The sequence below is a fragment of the Camelina sativa genome, chromosome 15 (genome assembly GCF_000633955.1).
Source record: "Camelina sativa cultivar DH55 chromosome 15, Cs, whole genome shotgun sequence".
Taxonomy (NCBI): Eukaryota; Viridiplantae; Streptophyta; class Magnoliopsida; order Brassicales; family Brassicaceae; genus Camelina; species Camelina sativa.
This window is the reverse complement of record NC_025699.1, coordinates 14,019,061-14,037,794: the sequence shown is the minus strand read 5'-3', so window position 1 is coordinate 14,037,794 and position 18,734 is coordinate 14,019,061. Positions and strand designations below refer to the sequence as shown.

Sequence of the window (18,734 nt, the reverse complement as noted above, 5' to 3'; positions counted from 1 at the left end):
CTCGAGTGTTTACTCTCTAATCTTGTAATCATCCTTAATATAAAAAGAAATTGGAATAAATTCATATTAAAATATGGCTCATATTATAAAAATTTATGAAATATCTTATACTATATCTCACATTAAATTTTGAATTAAATTCATGAAAAAAGTGTGTCAAATTTAATGTTTTTTAGATTAGATATATTATCTCTATTTTCTAATCATTTAAACATAAATAGAATAATTACCATTAAATTATGTTTTGAAACTATTGATTTCTATTATTTCATGTGGAGATTAAGCAATTATGTTAATTTTATTTTCTTGTAATACCTACGTTTTAAAGACAGTCAAACTGTAACTTATAGAATATTAATTTAATTTTATCTGAGTTTTTTTAATACAATATATATGATTATTGAATACAGTGTGATTTTTTAAAATATTTTAGAATATATTTTGTATTTTTAAATTTATCATAAATGAATTTGGCTTCAATTTTTACTTTAAAAGTATAAAATCGTTTTTTTGTTTTAATTGGTTTGATCAGTAGTTTTATTTGTAGGTTCTATGGTATATGCTTTCATTATAAAATATATTATATGTTAAAACTAAAAATTGGAAGAAATATATTTGTGTAACGATGTGATTTTTTTTTAAAAAGCAGACTATACACCATATAAGATATAAATAAAATGAAATATACTATATAAGATATAATTAAAATAAAGTATATGAAAAATGTTTAATTTAAAATTAGTGAAAAAGACATGTGTCACAAATATAAAGCGTCAAGTATCGCATTGGCAAATATTATATAAGATTGATTAGTTGGATGGATGAATTCCCCACACGGCAGGCAAAGAGAGTCTCACGCGTAACGTCGCTGTCTGCTGATCAAAAGTTTGCTCATAAATATCCACTTACTTTTGTTAACTCAATTATCTACTTTGAGTTAGTACTATTTCAGTTTCTGTTCGATACAATTCGCTCGTTTTCCTCATTACAAAAGCTTATAGGTTGGTACAAACTACAAAGCATATAAGGTCGATCCACAACTATATAACCAACATTACCATAAGGGTATACATGTAACTTCGACATTTCCCATATATAAGCATTCTCACGATCACAGATAACATCTCATCTTCGATATAATTCGACTCCATCTTACAGACGTATACACACTTTGTTTATATTCAAAACAATATGGGATCTTTTTTTTTTTTCTTGTAAACTAACAATATGGGATCTTTGGTGAAAGAGAAAACCTCGTCGTTGATGACGGAGTTTTTGGAGAAGTGCGGCGGCTATGCGGTGGTGGATGGAGGGCTTGCGACGGAGCTACAACGCTATGGGGCTGACATCAATGATCCACTTTGGAGTGCCAAGTGCCTCATTACTTCTCCTCACCTCGTCACAAAGGTTATATATACAATATATCATATGTAGAAATTCATACTCTTCTTCTAAGATGGGTTTAGTCGTACGGTGACAAATATTGACAATTCAGAGTGATCTATAGTTATTGAATGATGCACTCTCAAAACTTCGTATAATCTTGTTTGGTTATTTTCAGCTGCAATTTTAAATAATGATTTGTCACCATGGGGATATCTAAGTGGGGGGAAACAAAAATATTGAGAATTCGTTTGGCTTCAGACACTTATTAATTAGATATATTTTATATATTCTTCTATATATAAGATTTAGAATTATAAAGTTGAGTGAGATTCTACCAAAAAAATAAAAATAAAGTTGAGTGAGAACCTATGTACGGACAGAGGATAGTGGTTCGAGTTAATATTTTTGGTCTATTCTTGACTCTATAAACTTGGTTTTGTTTCTTTGCAACGATATTTTTTATTTATCAAGTTCGATGTTTTCGATGAAGCTCGTATATGCACAAATAAACAGTGATACCTTAAACAGAGGTACTCGTATATCTATGCACAAATCTATGAACATTAGCTGCGACAGCGACGCAAACGTGTACGTTTTATACCACGACGTTTTACTTCACTGTCACTCCATTTTTCTAGTAACATCTTTAAATGGAATAAAAACAAAAACTACTACTAGTGTTTTTATGTTGCAGCCAAAACTAAAAATATCAGAAATATTATAGGAAAATTATATTAATATTATAGTTTTCTTCTAATAGGTGCACTTGGATTACCTCGAGTCTGGTGCAAATATCATCGCTACCGCATCTTATCAGGTACTAGACCATGTGCATCAGTAGATTCTGGGAGAGATTTTTTTATATAAAAATAAATAAAAAATAAAATAATAATATTTAAACAAAATAAGACAGAATATATTTAAGAAATCTTAAAAAATCTATGAGAACTAATCACATGGTGACATATGTCACTATTTGAATAACTATATTTTATTATAATAACTTAATCTTTAAAAATTTAATTTTTTATTAAATAGTTTATTTTTTATTATTTTATTATTTTTATCTTTTTAATAAATTTTAAACTAAAATTAACTATCTAATAAATTTCATTATGCAATTATTTTATTATTAATAATATGATATATGATATAAAATATAAATAATTAATAAAATTAAATATATAAATAAGTAATAATACGGCTAAAAAATATGAATAATATATTTTAATAATTTAAAATTAAATGCAAAACAAAATAATAAATAAATATTCAAATAAAATTTTAAATTTTTAAAAAATAATTTATATTAAAATAATAATATTATGTAAATGAAAAATTTGAGTTTCTCACTAATGGATATATAATATTAGCGGCATTCACAAAAATACCTCATTTTCCATGTTTTTTTTAAAAAATACTCTTCCATAGACCATTTTTAAAACTACCCTTTTTTATATTAAACTACCAAATTACTTTTTTTTTTAATGACAACAAGAATGTACAGTCAACAAAATCAAAAAAAATTTCCCGCCAAAAATTATTTTTTTTTTACGCCAAAATCGAAAAATTTTCCCGTCAAAAATTTTTTTCCCCGCCAAAAATTTTTTTTCGCTAAAATCGAAAAATTTTCCGGCAAAAAAATAAAACTTATACCTTATAAAAACCTTGTAAACGCTCTTAAAAACCTTGTAAAAGCGTTTACAATGTATTTAAAAACTTTATAAAAACCTTTTAAATGCTTTTAAAAACCTTTTAAAAGCTTTTACAAGGTGTTTAAAAACCTTTTAAAAGCGTTTACAAGGTGTTTAAAAACCTTGTAAAAGCGTTTACAAAGTGTTTAAAAACATTTTAAAAAACTTTTTAAAAATATTTTGAAAACCTTTTAAAAAAGTTATAAAAACCTTGTAAAAACGTTTACAAAGTGTTTAAAAAAACCTTTTAAAAACCTTTTAAAACTCTTTTAAAAAACATTTTAAAACTCTTTGAAAAACTTTTAAATCTCTTTTAAATATTTTGTAAAAGCGTTTACGAGGTGTTTATAAGACTTTTATAAGGTTTCTACCTTATAAAACCTTTTAAAAACCTTGTACAATTTTTTTGGCGGGAAAAATTTTGGCGGAAAATTTTTTTTGTCAAAAATTGTTATTAAATTTTTGTTTGGTGGGAAATTTTTTTGGCGGGAGAATATGTCAGAAATTTTTTTGGTGGAAAAATTTTGTTTTTTATTTTTATTAAATAAAATATTTTTTTTATCTAAGAGTAAAATGATCATTAAAAATTAATGGAGTGCAGAAATAAAAGTGGCCAAAAAAATACATTTAAAAAAAAAAGTATATCAAAATAAATATTTTTAACAAATTCTCATAATATTAAAAAAAAATTCTCGAATTTTTTTATATTAAAAAAGTTAATATTATATTGGTGAGAAATTCAACGAATTCTCACTGATGCACATGCTTTAACTTTGACTTATATTACTAAAGCATTTGATTGGTTTCTTTCTACTTGAAGTAACTGATGCATGAGTAGTTAAAAAAAGAGAGGAAATTAGTAGCTTAGAATCTGAATAAATACATAGAACTTAATTAGGAATCAAAAAGCATCAAGATGCTGGGTTCGCAATTTAGTTTAATCAAATTAATTTATTACAAAGGCAACGATCCAAGGATTTGTGGCAAAAGGTTTATCGGTGGGAGAAGCAGAGAGTTTACTGAGGAGGAGCGTTGAAATCGCGTGCGAGGCACGTGAGATTTTTTACAGCAGATGCCGCAAAGGTTTATGGGATTTCTACGCTGGAAAAGCTTCTGGACAACCTGTTCTTGTCGCAGGTTCCGTTGGTAGCTATGGAGCTTATCTCGCCGACGGATCCGAATACAGGTTCTTTGATTGATCCTAGTCATTTTTCTTACATTTTAGTCTAGAATTGGAAAAATAAAGTTTAAGTAAATTGGTTGAATCTATCCATACAAAAAGTTTTGGTTTGCTAAATAAATTTAATTTCATTTGTATTTGTAATGAAATGTTTTGCAGCGGGTTATATGGAGATTCTGTGAGTAAGGAGACATTGAAAGACTTCCATAGAAGAAGAGTTCAAATCTTAGAGAAATCTGGAGCTGATCTCATCGCATTCGAGGCTATTCCAAATAAGCTCGAAGCCGAGGTATCTTAAGTTTACTACTTAGATAAATTAAACCAACAAAGTGAAAGGAATATTCTAGTCGTTTTTGTTTAGTGCTGTGTCCTTGTATAACCACCCAAGTTCAAGCATTCCATGTTATAGACAAAAAAAGGTAAAAATTACTAACATAAACTTTTTAAGTAACTACAGAGTATTATTAAGTAGTTTTAGACTTTATTCCAATGGTTGCATGATGGTAGTTTTGAAATTGTAATCACATTTCACATGCATATACATGCTATTAGTCTAGAATTGACCTATGTTTATATATATTTTTAGTTTTATGTATACGTTTTTTTTCCACATATTTATAGGCTTATGCGGATCTTCTTGAGGAGGAAGACATGGACATTCCGGCATGGTTCTCCTTCATTTCTAAGGACGGAGTCAGGGTGCCACGAGGAGATTCGGTTATAGAATGTGCGAAAGTGGCAGATGCTTGCAAGAAAGTCGTGGCTATCGGAATCAATTGTACTTCACCAAGATTCATTCACGATTTGATCATCTCCTTGCGCCAGGTAACTTTATAAACAATGATGGAATTACTTTTTTATTTTTCTTTTCTCATCTCCTTTTACCCTGTTTTTTGCCTTGCGGGTAAAGCAACTGACAATTTCTTTTACTAGGTAACCCGCAAACCAATCGTTGTCTATCCAAATAGCGGAGAAGTCTACGACGGTTTGAACAAGAAATGGATTGTGAGTGTTTATTATATAAAATTCTTGTTAAACACAAACTAACAAATCTGATTTTGGAGGTTTTTTTTAATGTAATAATGCAGAAGTCAGGGGAAGAGTCAGAGGAGGATTTTGTGCCGTACGTGAGTAAATGGAAAGATGAAGGAGCGTCGTTGTTTGGAGGATGTTGTCGAACTACACCAAACACCATCAGAGCCATTGCTAAAGTTCTCTCCGGCGAATCTCCCGCAGCATCAAAACTCAAATTTGAGCAGTAGACTTGTCAACGGTGAGTTTCTATGCTTGTTCGTTGTGGTGTCAGGAAGGAGTTTGGAATGTATTATAACGTGTGTAATTTTGTTATCTACTAAACTTATATACATAAGTTGGGACTTGGGGTGTTTCATCTGGTTTGTTGGTGTTATGAAATAATCAATTTATGTTTAAACTAAAAATGATGGTAACTATGTACAACTGGTCAACTGCGTAGTTAGAGTATGACAATGATGGGTTAAGACGCTAAGTGATAGTTTGTAAGCTTACTCCTATTACTGTGCTGTAAAAAATAGGTAATATAAAAATAAACTACAAATATTTAATACTAACCATAGCTTCAGAAGATTTTTTTTCTTCCATATATAAAAACATAGAAAATTACTCTAATGAAGGTAATAAATATGAACTCTTTTAGTCCAACCAAAAAATAAATATAAGAGATATTGGTTTGGGATTTAGAAAGAATTTTGATGATTTAACAACATCATAGAAATTAAATTAAATGAAAATTTTTAAAAGATTGTTAAAAAGTTTTGTATTATCTCGATAATTTGTTTTTTCATTTCTGTTTCCATTTCCACTTAATTCCTAAGATATACGAGTTAAACTTGTACAAAACATTTTCAAGTAAAATTTTCTGTTCCTTTTCCATTGGAGACAATATAAATTTGATGAACATGAAGAAAGAGTGAAATCTAGAGAAGAGTTTCATTCTCTTTAGCTATCTTCTTCAAATCTTGAAGGAGAGAGACAAACGACATTACCACCCGAATATGTACGTAGATTAAACAAAGTAAAAAAAAATTAAAATTCTATTGTATTTATGATTCTGTTGTAGGAGGTAGAAATTTGTCACATTACCTAGAGGTATTGTATATGAGAAAAACACACAAATGTTAAGAAAAAAATGGAGGCAAAACCAAAATCTATTTTCTTTAACTCTTTAAAACCTCCATAGTACGACAGTATTTGTGGTTACAAGAATCCCAAGATACAACACATTTACAATCGGGTTTGTTATCACTTAAACACACTGGCTCTACACAAACTATACACTATGATACTTTCGAGAATACTTACTTTGTGACAGAGAGTGACTGTTGGAGTTTTGGTGTTCTAAGTCTTTTCTCAACTTCGTCAGTCATATGTGATGAATTGAATGTGTGTTTATATAGAGGTCTGGATTACTTTGAAATTGATTTTACATAATTTTACCAAGTCCATCGCAAATCTAGGAGGTGAGCAACATGAAAAAGTGAATATTTTTCAAAGAAATCTAACTCTCCACTTGATCATGAAACCAAAGAGATCGAGTTTCACGGAGACCTGAAGCAAATATTTGACTCTGTTCAATATGACCCACTCCTCTTGGAGCTCCAACTCGAGAAAAGGCTAAAACATTAAGGCCCAATTTTTCATTCACACATTCAACTTTACTAAATCCACTTCGCTTAAGTAAATTGAGGTCCAACAATACTACACATGAATAGAAATTACAAACTAAACATAAAAAGACTCAAAAAATATTTTTACAAACTAGAGTTGACTAAACTAGACACAACTTAAACCAGACTAGACATACGTTCGAGAATATAAAAGATGTTATTATATCTTAAAGGTAAAATTTTTTAGATTTGAAACCATCATTTTAATATCTGTCGGATTTACTTAGTCAGGAGGTGAACATGATGTCTTGAACCATCCAAATTTTAATGTAAACCTAGACAATTGGTATCGCAGAATAACATTTTCTTGTAAAGATTTAATTCTCTACTGTGTCCATTCTGGCCTTGGATATTCCTGGGTTCATTAAGTCATATAAAACATGATAAATATCAAAACAAAAACATGGTGTTTAATCATATTTTTATATTGATTACATTTGATATTCCTAAAATTATTTTGTATTTTTATACATTCTAAAATAATTAATTCATATAATATTATTGTTAAACTATTTTTTAGTAATTTTGTCTTTAATGATGTATCACTTATCGATTTTGAATAATTAATACATATTATTTTAATCCCGTGAAGGAAATTGGGATTAAACACCATGCAAGTAAACCTTATTATGGTCTTAGTAATTAAAGTTTATTTCTCTCTTTATCCAACCATTTAGAATTCTATCTTTTTATATATTCATTAATAATTAGGCTCATGTGTAATTTTTGGGCCAATCTTAAAATGGATGCATATATACAATAAGTGGGTTATAATGAGTTTAACTGCTACAAATATCAATTACTTAGCTTTTCACACTATTTAAATCATTATAATTATAACTTGTAATATTTATTTTGTAAGATTCCAAACATATATTGTCCTAGAAATAACAAGAGTACAAGACACATATTTTCCTATCCATTATAACTCACAATTTGGTATATTTAATAACAGTTTTTTCTAAAATATTACTCATGAGTTCTAACTTTTTTCTAATGTCAAGTTTTTAGATTTGGAAGCTAGTACAAAATTAAGTATATTATTGTATTCATAAGAGGTCTATTCAATAAATATAATAGTAAGGTATGATATGATATGATATATATTATCCTTTTCTTACTTTATCATCCTACTATATTAATTGAGAAGTACAAATATAATTCTACTCTTATAAAGTGTAAAAAATTACATTGTCATGCATTGGTCATAAGGTAAATATTTAATTTTCAGTAAGGATAAAAATATAATTTTAATATTAGACTAATAAGATATTTTAAATAATTATTATTTTCCAAAAAAAAAATTCTCTCTCTAATTAATTATGGATGCAAATTAATAATTAATTTAAAAAAATTATAAACCAATCAGAATTTTAAAAAGTAAGATTTTATAGCTAAGTATCCAAATTATTATTTTAAGAACTATATTTGGAAGGTTTTGTTAAGATTTTAAATTATGATTCTCCTATAATCTTCCTTTTATTTCATTTACAGATTGTTTTGAATTATCATATAATACATATGATAAATAAATATGCAAATTTTTTGCTGCATATGTTGTGATATGAATTTTTAAAATCAAAGATATATTACTTAATCTGTGTTGGTTGGTAAAACTAAATTTATGTGGTTGATAAATTAAATATATTTTATTTGGTCACAATTAGAATATAATAACTACTACTTTAAAATATTTCAAAAAATAATAATGCAAATACAACAAACAAACAATATAAAAAAGTAATATATCAAACAAATAAACTACTATAATATTATAAAATAATTAGTATTTAAAAAATAATATGTAGATTTACCAAACAATTGCAATATTAAAAGTAAATATCGTCTCATACAAAATAATATTTAAAAACAAATATAACAATAGTAATTATATTATTATATTATAATTTTTGGAAAAAATGTTGATCCGTGCTTTATAGCATAGGATATCTTCTAGCTGTCCTATTTCATATTCCTTTACACAAATGATTTGATTTGAATTGTTTTAGTCCTAGATTTTTTTTTAAATAAATTTTTAGTTCCAGAATTACTCTTGCTAATTGTAAATAAACAATTTTGACACGTATTTTCAATGACAATTGAAGTAAATGATTGATTACCTTTGAAAAAATATTCAAAATAATTATATTTTAAGATAATAAAGAATTAGAGTTTTGAAAAATACTATGTTTCTTAAAAATTTTTATTTATAAAATTTAATTTTCAACATGTAAAATTACTAAAATAGTCTTACTCAATAATTAACAAAAAAATATATTTTAAATATTAAATAAATGTATTGGTGATAAATAAATATTGAATTTTTATAATTTTTTTCTTATAACTACCATTCCAAAAATATTTATTTTTCTTTTTTAAAAAAATAATAATGAATATTTTAGATAGAAGGAAGATGATAGAAGAATCATAATTTAAAATCTTAATGAATATTTTAAAATCATAATTTAAAATAAAAATAATGAATATTTTAAAATATCTATTTTAGATTCCAGAAAACTATCTTTATCTAAAATAGGAATGAAATCTGTGTGTTTTAACTCTGATTATATCCAAAAGTATTTATTTTCCTAATTTTTTTAAATAATGAATATTCTATGATTATGAAAAAGTAAAAAATTCTATAAAAGTGAATCCACAAAGGAAAAAAGAAAAATACTACTTGGAGGAGGAATTGTTCTTTATATAAGACAAGTAGCTGTCTTATTTCCTGGGAGAAATAATGATGATGTCCGTAATTCTTCCTTTAGATTTGGTAGAGGAAATACTTTCTAGGCTTCCAGCCACAGCTTTAAAACGATTAAGATCTACTTGCACACAATGGAACGCTTTATTCAAAGACCAAAGGTTTACTGAGAAACACTTTAGTAAAGCACCAAAGGAGTCTATCGTTCTCATGCTGAAGGAGTATAGGGTTTTTTCAATGAGCCTCAATCTCAAAATTGCTCCTCCATCTCTAGAGTTTAAGGGTGGTCTTGGCCTAAAGGATTCTCATTCTAGTTTAGAAGAGTTTGACATAGATTTAGTTGTTCATTGTGAAGGTTTATTGCTATGCATCACCAAAGATGATAGACCTGTGGTTTGGAACCCTTGTTTAGGCGAAACCAGGTGGATCCCACCTAAAACCAGTTACAAGTGGAACTCTACGTTTGCTCTAGGATACGAAAAAACGAACCATAGCTACAAAATGCTGATGTTTTGGAAACGTCACAACGACATACCACACGACCGAGTTAATGGGTATCAAATCTATGATTTTAACTCTGATTCATGGAGGGTGCTTGATAATATTGTCGCTCTCGACTGCTTCCTGCTATCATCTATAGGCGTCTCACTGAAGGGAAATAGTTACTGGCTTGCTTATGATACAGAAGGCTATGATGAATTCTTACTATGTTTTGACTTTACAGCAGAGAGCTTTAAACCTATGTGCCTTCCTCTGGTTGTTGATCAGATGGCTCTATCAGTTGTTGGAGAAAAACAACTCTCAGTGTTAAGTAAGAGCGATAGTACATTAACGATGTGGGTTACCAATAAAATTGATACTGATATTAAAGGTGTGTTGGAGTGGAGCAAATCGTTTGCAGTGGATATACCCACCCACGATTTATGGTTTCCATTTTTCTTCAGTTCTTTAGTTGTCGAGGAGAAGAAAGTGGCTTTGTGTTGTGAGAGAATTTTCGAGACCGGTAGAAACAACTTTTACATTATTCGAGAGGGCGAAGAATCTTATACAGAAATCCTTTATGTCGATTCTACAAACAGATCGAGGTGGTATCCATTTATTTTCAATTATGTTCCAAGTTTGGTTCAAATCCAACTATAAGAATGAAACTTGTCAGTTAAACTTATTTTCAAAGACAATGTTGTTTGAATAATTTAATGAATACTTTTAATCAAAAGATATATATTTGATCGGATGATGATGTTTTAACCTCAGGAGCTCTGATTTTAAAAGTGACAAACTATTTATAATTCACGATACTGAATCAGTAATGCAGGGAAATGAGCTCACAATGGCACTGTCGGGGAGTGCTCTTTATCTCTATCCAATGGTGTTCCAAATACAAACCAGAGCGAGCGGTTCAATGACACAACTATTGAATTAAGTCGCTAAAGAATTGCAAAACTATTGACGAAATCATGATTTTCTATCTTTTGCTTGCGAAACATGGCCATGTATCCGCTATAACCCAGCAAATCTATATAATAATAACAAACCGAATAAATGCGACCAACAGTTGTGTTTTTTCAATTGTACCTTTTGGATATTTTCTGAAAAGTCGTGATGGATCATTAAAACGGTTATTTATGAAAAGTTACAACTGTTCACTGTAAAGTTGTGTTGATTGAAACATTCGTATCTTTTGAAATCTATATATATTTTTCTGTTTTAACTGTTTTCATTTTTTTTTGACATGACACAAAATCAACTAAAAATTCAATCTCAACGGTTTATTCATTTTTCTAAATTATTTTCTAGCATTCATTCTTTTAAAAATTAAGAAATTCCTCTAATTATTGATTTAACAAAAGATTTTTGGAATGATGGATCTATCTCGAATAAAGGCCACCAAAAGTTGTGTTTTTTCAATCGTACTTTTTTGGATAATTTTCCAAAAAAATCTCTAGAAAATTTAAATTGTGTGTTTTACACAAAGTTGCGATTGTTTATTGTAACGGTTTTTTTGTAAAGTTGCAAGGTTCATTGTAGAGTTGTGTCTATTCGAATATTCGTATCTTTTGAAATCTATATATTTGTCTTTTTGAACTGTTTTTTTTTTGCCATGACACAAAATAATATAAAATTTAAATCTCAATGGTTTTTACGGCTCTCTAAATTATTCTCTAACATTAATTCTTTTAAAAGTAAGAAATTTCTCCAATTCTTGATTTAACAAAAGACTTTTGGAATGATGAATATAATTTACAACTTTTAGTTAGTTTTATATATAAAAAATTAATGAAAGTACTTATATATAATAGCAATCCGAATAATAGCCACCAAAAGTTGTCTTTTTCAATCGTACCTTTTGGATAATTTTCCACAAAAATATGTAGAAAATTTAAATTGTGTGTTTTACATAAAGTTGTGATAAGTCATTGAAACGGTTTTTGTAAAGTTGCAACTATTCATTGTAGAGTTGTGTCTATTCGAATATTCATATCTTTTGAAATCTATATATATTTGTCTGTTTGAACTGTTTTCATTTTTTTTTGCCATGACACCAAATAATATAAAATTTCAATCTTAACGGTTTTTACAGCTCTCTAAATTATCTTCTAGCATTCATTCTTTTAAAAGTAAAGAGATTCCTCCAATTCTTGATTTAACAAAAGATTTTTGGAATGATGAATCTAATTTACAACTTTTAGTTAATTTTATACCTAAAGTCTTTTTCCAAGAGTTAGATGGATTATATAATGAACTTTTGGATTTGACTTTTGAATATGGTAATAAAGATGTCTTCTATTTAAAAGCAGTTTATATGGGTTTGTAGGTATAATCAAGTGCAGACACAACAGTTGCGATTTTTCGTTGTTACTTTTCGTAAAAAATGTTTTTATTTGTTTTTTTTTATAATTCAAAAGGTTGTATCTGTTCATCGTAGAGTTGTGTCTTTTCACTATATTTTATTTATATTTTTTCATCACAACTTTTCGTTCTAATAGGTGTGTCTATTTAAATAGTCATGCTTTTTGAACTCTCTTTATATTTGTCTCTTCATCACTAACTAACAAGTTTGTTGAAACAAATTTTCCATTTTATGTTGAGTCTAGATAATTGAATATATTCTATAATCTAACTTAAATTTTAGAAATAATTATAGCAATAGAGAAATTTTATACAACTTAATATTGAATTTACAGTTGTGTCTATTTATCTTAACTTTCTGTTAAAAAAATATTTTAATATTTAAAAATAATAATAACAATCTGAATAAATGAGAACAACAGTTGTGACTTTTCGTAGTATTTTTCTGTAAAAAAATTGGTTTTATTTGTTCTTTTTAAAAAACTCAAACAATTGTATTTGTTCATTGTAGAGTTGTGTCTTTTCACTATATTTTATTCTTTTTTTCTATCACAACTTTTCGTTCTAATAGGTGTGTCTATTTAAATAGTCATATCTTTTGAATTCTCTATATATTTGTCTCTTCATCAATAACTAACAAATCATTGTTCATTGAGACAAATTTTTTATTTTATGTTAAATCTAAATAATTTGAATATATATATTTTTTATTTTTTATATCTAATATTCAATGTTATTTTATCATCTAACTAAAATTTTAGAAATGATTATAGTAATATAGAAATTTAATAAAACTTAATATAGAATTTATAGTTGCATCTATTTATTGTAACTATTGTAATATTTAAAATTTAATTTATTTTTTCTTAAGAGTTGTGTATTTTAATTTTAATTTTCAGTTGATACTGTTTCACTCATTATTAAATATATTTTTTAATTATAGTTATTTAATAGAAAATTACATTACTCATTATAACCATTAGTTCAATATTTTCAGTAAGGATCACTTTGTCATAATGATTTTTTTTTTAATTATAGTTCTTTACCATAATTCTTCATAAAAATATCTTATATTTATAATACTTTAAGTAATATGTTTTTCAAAGTTGCGTCTATTCTAGATAATATTTTTTGTTATAAGTTTTCATCTTGATGCTTGTGTTTTTATTAACAGTTTATGTATTCAAACTATTCTATTACATTCCAATAATTTCATAATGTATAATTTTAAAATTTAAATTTAATTTTTTTTTTCTAAAATACTTCCCCGCGACATCGCGGGGAGTCTGAGTCCTAGTTATATTAGTGCCGACAAGATCTAAAATGTGTTTATTATTTTTGTTGATAAATTTCCATTAAATTGCCAATTGGCACTGATGATTTCTAAGATCGCTTAAACTCTTATGTACAATAAGCTTCAATCTCAACCTTGCTATAGATAATATTAAAAGGTCCACTTTCCCTTAAGGATTCTCATTTAAATTTAGAAGAAGTCGCGATACAGCCAAAGTCTTCCGCTACGACGGTTTATTGATATGCATTACAAAGGACAATAAACTATTAGTTTGGAAACCAAGTGGATCCAACCAAAAGCTGGTTGCAAGAGATACTCTAGGTTTGTCCCAGTACACGAAAACAACAAATCTTGTGCTATCTACAAAATTGTCTCTGCCGGAACAATGATGAAATCATAACCCCCAATCGGTTCCGGTTTATCGAAACAAAGATTGGTTTAGGGGCAAACTGAAAGATAAAAAACCAAAATCCTAATTGAGACGCTTTCTTTTTCCTTGGGAGATCTGATCACAAAGAGATAAAAAAACTATGATGTCCTATCTTCCGCCAGATTTGGTTGACGAAATATTTTGTAGGCTTCCGGTGACATCTGTGAAAAGGTTACGATCTACTTGCAAACGATGGAACGCTATATTTGAAGATGAAAGATTCACTGAGAAGCACTTTAGTAAAGCACCAAAGGAGTATATGGTTCTCATATTGAAGGGGTATAGGGTTTGTCCAGTGAGCGTCAATCTCAACGTTGCTCCTCCTTCAATCTCAACTTTTTCCCATTCTAGTTTAGAAGAAGTTGAAATAGAAGACGTTTTTCATTACGATGGTTTGTTGTTATGCAACACCAAAGATGGTAGACTCGTGGCTTGGAATCCGTGTGGGAGAAACCAGGTGGATCCAACCCAAAACTTATTACGAGAGAGAGTCTAGGTTTACTATGACCAACGGTTTGAAATATATGACTTTAGCTCTGATTCATGGAGGGGTTTTGATCACGTCGACTGCGTCATACAAAGTAACGGTTATAGTAGTGGTCCGTCGTCTTTGAAAGGAAATACTTATTGGGTTGCTATAATGAACACAAATTCGTAAACAGTTTTGATTTTACAGCAGACATATTTAAACGTCTGCGGCTTCCACTAATGATATTGGTGATGTGACTCTATCAGTTGGTAGAGAAGAACAGCTTTGGGCGTTAAATCTGCGCATGAGAGACTCTAAGTTTGCTCTAGGATACCGCAACAACAAATCTTGCCGTGACTACAAAATCTTGAGGTGTTGTAATTTTAAAGATTACAAAACACAGAACCGAGTTATTGAGTTTGAAATCTTTGATTTCAGCTCTAATTCATGGAGGGTTCTTAATGACGTAAACCCCAACACCTTCGAACTAGTATATGTTGGCGTGTCTTTAAAGCAAAATACTTACTGGATTGCTGTATATGAAACAGATATTTGCTTGATATGTTTTGATTTTATAACAGAGAAGTTTAAACATCTATGTGTTCCGTTGTTTCAAAATCTTGGTATTATTGTTCTATCAGTTGTTAGAGAAGAACAGCTCTCACTTTTACATCGGAGCTCTCATCATAGACCAAAGATGGAGATATGGGTAACCAATAAAAGTGATGATGAGGCTGCTTTGGTGTGGAGCAAATCCTTCACAGTGGATTTACCCATTGGCAGTAATTGTTTTCATGTTTACTCGAGTCTATTAATCGACGAGGAGAAAAAATTGGCCTTGTGTTCTAATTTAGGTTTTGAGACCAGCTGGAACATGGTATACACTATTGGAAAGGACGATGAAAATTATACAGAGATGCCTTATACTTTTAAAGACTTTCCATGGTCGCAAGGATCTACAGACAAAACATGGTGTCCACGAATTTTCAATTATGTTCCAAGTTTGGTTCATATCTAGCAACGTACAGTCGAGGCACCTACTCTCTTTTTCTTCCTCTTGGTTTATTTATTATTTTTTTTTTTGACGAACTGTTTATTTATTTATTATTATTATTATTACTTTTNATCGGAGCTCTCATCATAGACCAAAGATGGAGATATGGGTAACCAATAAAAGTGATGATGAGGCTGCTTTGGTGTGGAGCAAATCCTTCACAGTGGATTTACCCATTGGCAGTAATTGTTTTCATGTTTACTCGAGTCTATTAATCGACGAGGAGAAAAAATTGGCCTTGTGTTCTAATTTAGGTTTTGAGACCAGCTGGAACATGGTATACACTGTTGGAAAGGACGATGAAAATTATACAGAGATGCCTTATACTTTTAAAGACTTTCCATGGTCGCAAGGATCTACAGACAAAACATGGTGTCCACGAATTTTCAATTATGTTCCAAGTTTGGTTCATATCTAGCAACGTACAGTCGAGGCACCTACTCTCTTTTTCTTCCTCTTGGTTTATTTATTATTTTTTTTTTTGACGAACTGTTTATTTATTTATTATTATTATTATTACTTTTTTTTGAGGAAAATGTCCATTGAAGAATTGAATAAATATTTTCTGGTACTTTGTGATTTCCTTTCTTCTTTATGGTGTATAGTTTTGGTTTGGATTGAGCTTGTTTTTCACTTGATATGATGATGATTTTAACGTAAGGAGCTCTGATTATTATGTCTTAACTACTCTAAAACTGTTTTTTTTTTTACGTACATAAACCTTGAAATAAATGATGGGAAAGACTGGATAATGCACAAAAGATCATAAAAGTAATTATATACATAAAAGTAAGGTTTGATAAAAAAAAAAGAAAAAAAAATACATAAAAGTAAGGTTTTGGTCTCTTTTTATTGGTTGTTTTTCATTTAATGTTTTTTTTTTATTTTTGTTTTTGTTTTTAATTGTTTAATTACTTTAACACAATATTTAACTCACATATTAAAACTCATTTAAAGCAATTAAACAATATTTAAGACCTAATTAACACAATACATTTAATTCACACATTAAAATAAAATTATGCATTAATTATATTCCACCACTCAATTTTATTCAAACACAATAAATTATTATTGTAACTCCATAATTCTAAATGTAACTTCCATCAATTTTATCATATAAATAAGTATTCTCTCATTCTCTCATATTCTCATATTGGCATTCTTTTACTTTCTCAATTTCACATTCTCTGATTCTCTTTCACTTCTCTCATTCTCTTCCACAATACCTCAAATCATTTTTTGTTTTTTGTTTTTGTTTTTGATTTCTTATTTTCGTTGTATGGGTTACAAGAAAATAAATGAAATATCGATGTAAATTTTTAATGCTAAATTTTAATTTTAGAGACTATATGATCATATAATTTTAGAGAATAGCTGCTCCTCTAATGCTTCCTCTGGTTCAAGCTGATCCTCACGTCCATGTTCATTGGTCGAGCTTTCCATGGTCTCATCACATATGAGATATAACAACACTTGATATTGGTGGGAGAGGAGGAGAGAATTATTACTTATAAGATGATAATCTAAATTAGATAATGGAGGTGAATCTTTAAATACCATTGGTTTACCGCCTATCCGAGGGATCGAGCATCAAATCGACTTTGTGTCGGGAGCCGCTTTACCAAACTGACCTGCTTATCGCACCAACCCAACTGAAACCAAAGAGCTTGAAAAACAAGTGAACGAGCTGATGGACAGAAGACATATTCGAGAAAGCATGAGTCCATGTGCCGTTCCAGTATTGCAAGTACCTAAGAAAAATGGGAGTTGGCGAATGTGCGTGGACTGTCGAGCCATCAACAACATAACGGTTAAGTATCGCCATCCTATCCCTAGATTAGATGATATGCTTGATGAATTGCATGGTTCTAGCATATTTTCTAAGATTGATCTTAAAAGTGGATATCATCAAATTCGCATGAAAGAAGGTGATGAGTGGAAAACAGCTTTTAAAACCAAACAAGGGTTATATGAATGGTTAGTCATGCCGTTTGGTTTAACTATTGCGCCTAGCACTTTCATGAGATTGATGAATCATGTCCTTAGGAAGCATATCAGAATTTTTGTAGTGGTTTATTTTGATGATATTTTGGTTTACAGCAAGAATTTAGATGATCATGTCATGCATCTTAAACTTGTTTTAGAATTGCTTCGCAAGGAAAAGCTTAATGCAAACTATAAGAAGTGCACCTTTTGCACATATAATCTTGTTTTCCTAGGCTTTGTTGTAAGTGCAGATGGAATCAAGGTTGATGAGGAGAAAGTCAAGGCAATCAAAGATCGGCCAAGTCCTACAAATGTGAGCGAGGTGAGGAGTTTTCACGGCGTAGCAGGATTCTACCGACGGTTTGTCAAGGATTTCAGCACCATTGCCGCACCGCTTACGAAGGTCATCAAGAAGGACGTTGGTTTCAAATGGGAAGCTGCACAGGAAAATGCCTTCCAGGCCTTGAAAGAAAAGCTTACTAATTCCCCTGTTTTAATTCTTCCGAATTTTATGAAAACTTTTGAGATTGAGTGTGATGCCTTAGGGATAGGTATTGGAGCTGTTTTGATGCAGGATCATAAGCCCATAGCGTTCTTCAGTGAGAAGCTTGGAGGAGCTACACTCAATTATCCAACCTACGACAAAGAGCTTTACGCTTTGGTCCGAGCACTACAAACATGGCAACACTACCTATGGCCGAAGGAGTTTGTCATTCATACTGACCACGAGTCTTTTAAGCACTTAAAGGGTCAACAAAAACTCAACAAACGTCATGCGCGGTGGGTCGAATTCATTGAAATATTCCCATATGTTATCAAGTACAAAAAAGGTAAAGATAATGTTGTAGCCGACGCATTATCTCGCAGGTATGTTTTGCTTACTTCTTTAGATGCAAGATTGCTAGGTTTTGAACAGATAAAAGATTTGTATGCCAATGATTTGGATTTTAGCAAAATATTTCAATCTTGTGAGAAGTTT

General features: G+C 29.3%; 3 protein-coding genes across 4 annotated transcripts; all 3 read left to right on the top strand.

Annotated features, from left to right (window-relative positions):
• LOC104746739 (homocysteine S-methyltransferase 3-like) lies at nucleotides 1,054-5,729 on the top strand. 2 transcript variants are annotated; one of them, XM_010468264.2, is made up of 7 exons: nucleotides 1,054-1,407; nucleotides 2,147-2,203; nucleotides 4,043-4,266; nucleotides 4,420-4,549; nucleotides 4,882-5,085; nucleotides 5,194-5,265; nucleotides 5,352-5,729. In XM_010468264.2, exons 1-7 carry the CDS (start codon nucleotides 1,228-1,230, stop codon nucleotides 5,520-5,522), a joined length of 1,038 nt encoding a protein of 345 aa, XP_010466566.1. In that variant the 5' UTR covers nucleotides 1,054-1,227; the 3' UTR covers nucleotides 5,523-5,729. The 2 variants fall into 2 exon arrangements, with proteins under 2 accessions (XP_010466566.1, XP_010466565.1); XM_010468263.2 differs by having other exon boundaries at nucleotides 5,349-5,729.
• Nucleotides 9,706-10,891, top strand: LOC104746738 (putative F-box/kelch-repeat protein At3g22730). The gene has a single exon (XM_010468262.2). It carries the CDS (start codon nucleotides 9,706-9,708, stop codon nucleotides 10,807-10,809), a length of 1,104 nt encoding a protein of 367 aa, XP_010466564.2. The 3' UTR covers nucleotides 10,810-10,891.
• On the top strand, nucleotides 14,347-18,306 carry LOC109129097 (putative F-box protein At3g22710). Its single transcript, XM_019236722.1, is given in 7 exon segments — nucleotides 14,347-14,537; nucleotides 14,658-14,687; nucleotides 14,689-14,733; nucleotides 15,022-15,178; nucleotides 15,227-15,494; nucleotides 18,007-18,245; nucleotides 18,301-18,306. Coding segments are annotated over 7 exon segments (936 nt in total).

Bases quoted from the DNA above. Each gene is read 5' to 3' on its own strand.
- LOC104746739 (XM_010468263.2), top strand. From the start codon at position 1,228: ATGGGATCTTTGGTGAAAGAGAAAACCTCGTCGTTGATGACGGAGTTT. The intron at 1,408-2,146 runs GTTATATATACA...TTCTTCTAATAG, and splicing joins CTCCTCACCTCGTCACAAAG to GTGCACTTGGATTACCTCGA. The intron at 5,266-5,348 runs GTGAGTGTTTAT...GTAATAATGCAG, and splicing joins GTTTGAACAAGAAATGGATT to AAGTCAGGGGAAGAGTCAGA.
- LOC104746738 (XM_010468262.2), top strand. From the start codon at position 9,706: ATGATGATGTCCGTAATTCTTCCTTTAGATTTGGTAGAGGAAATACTT.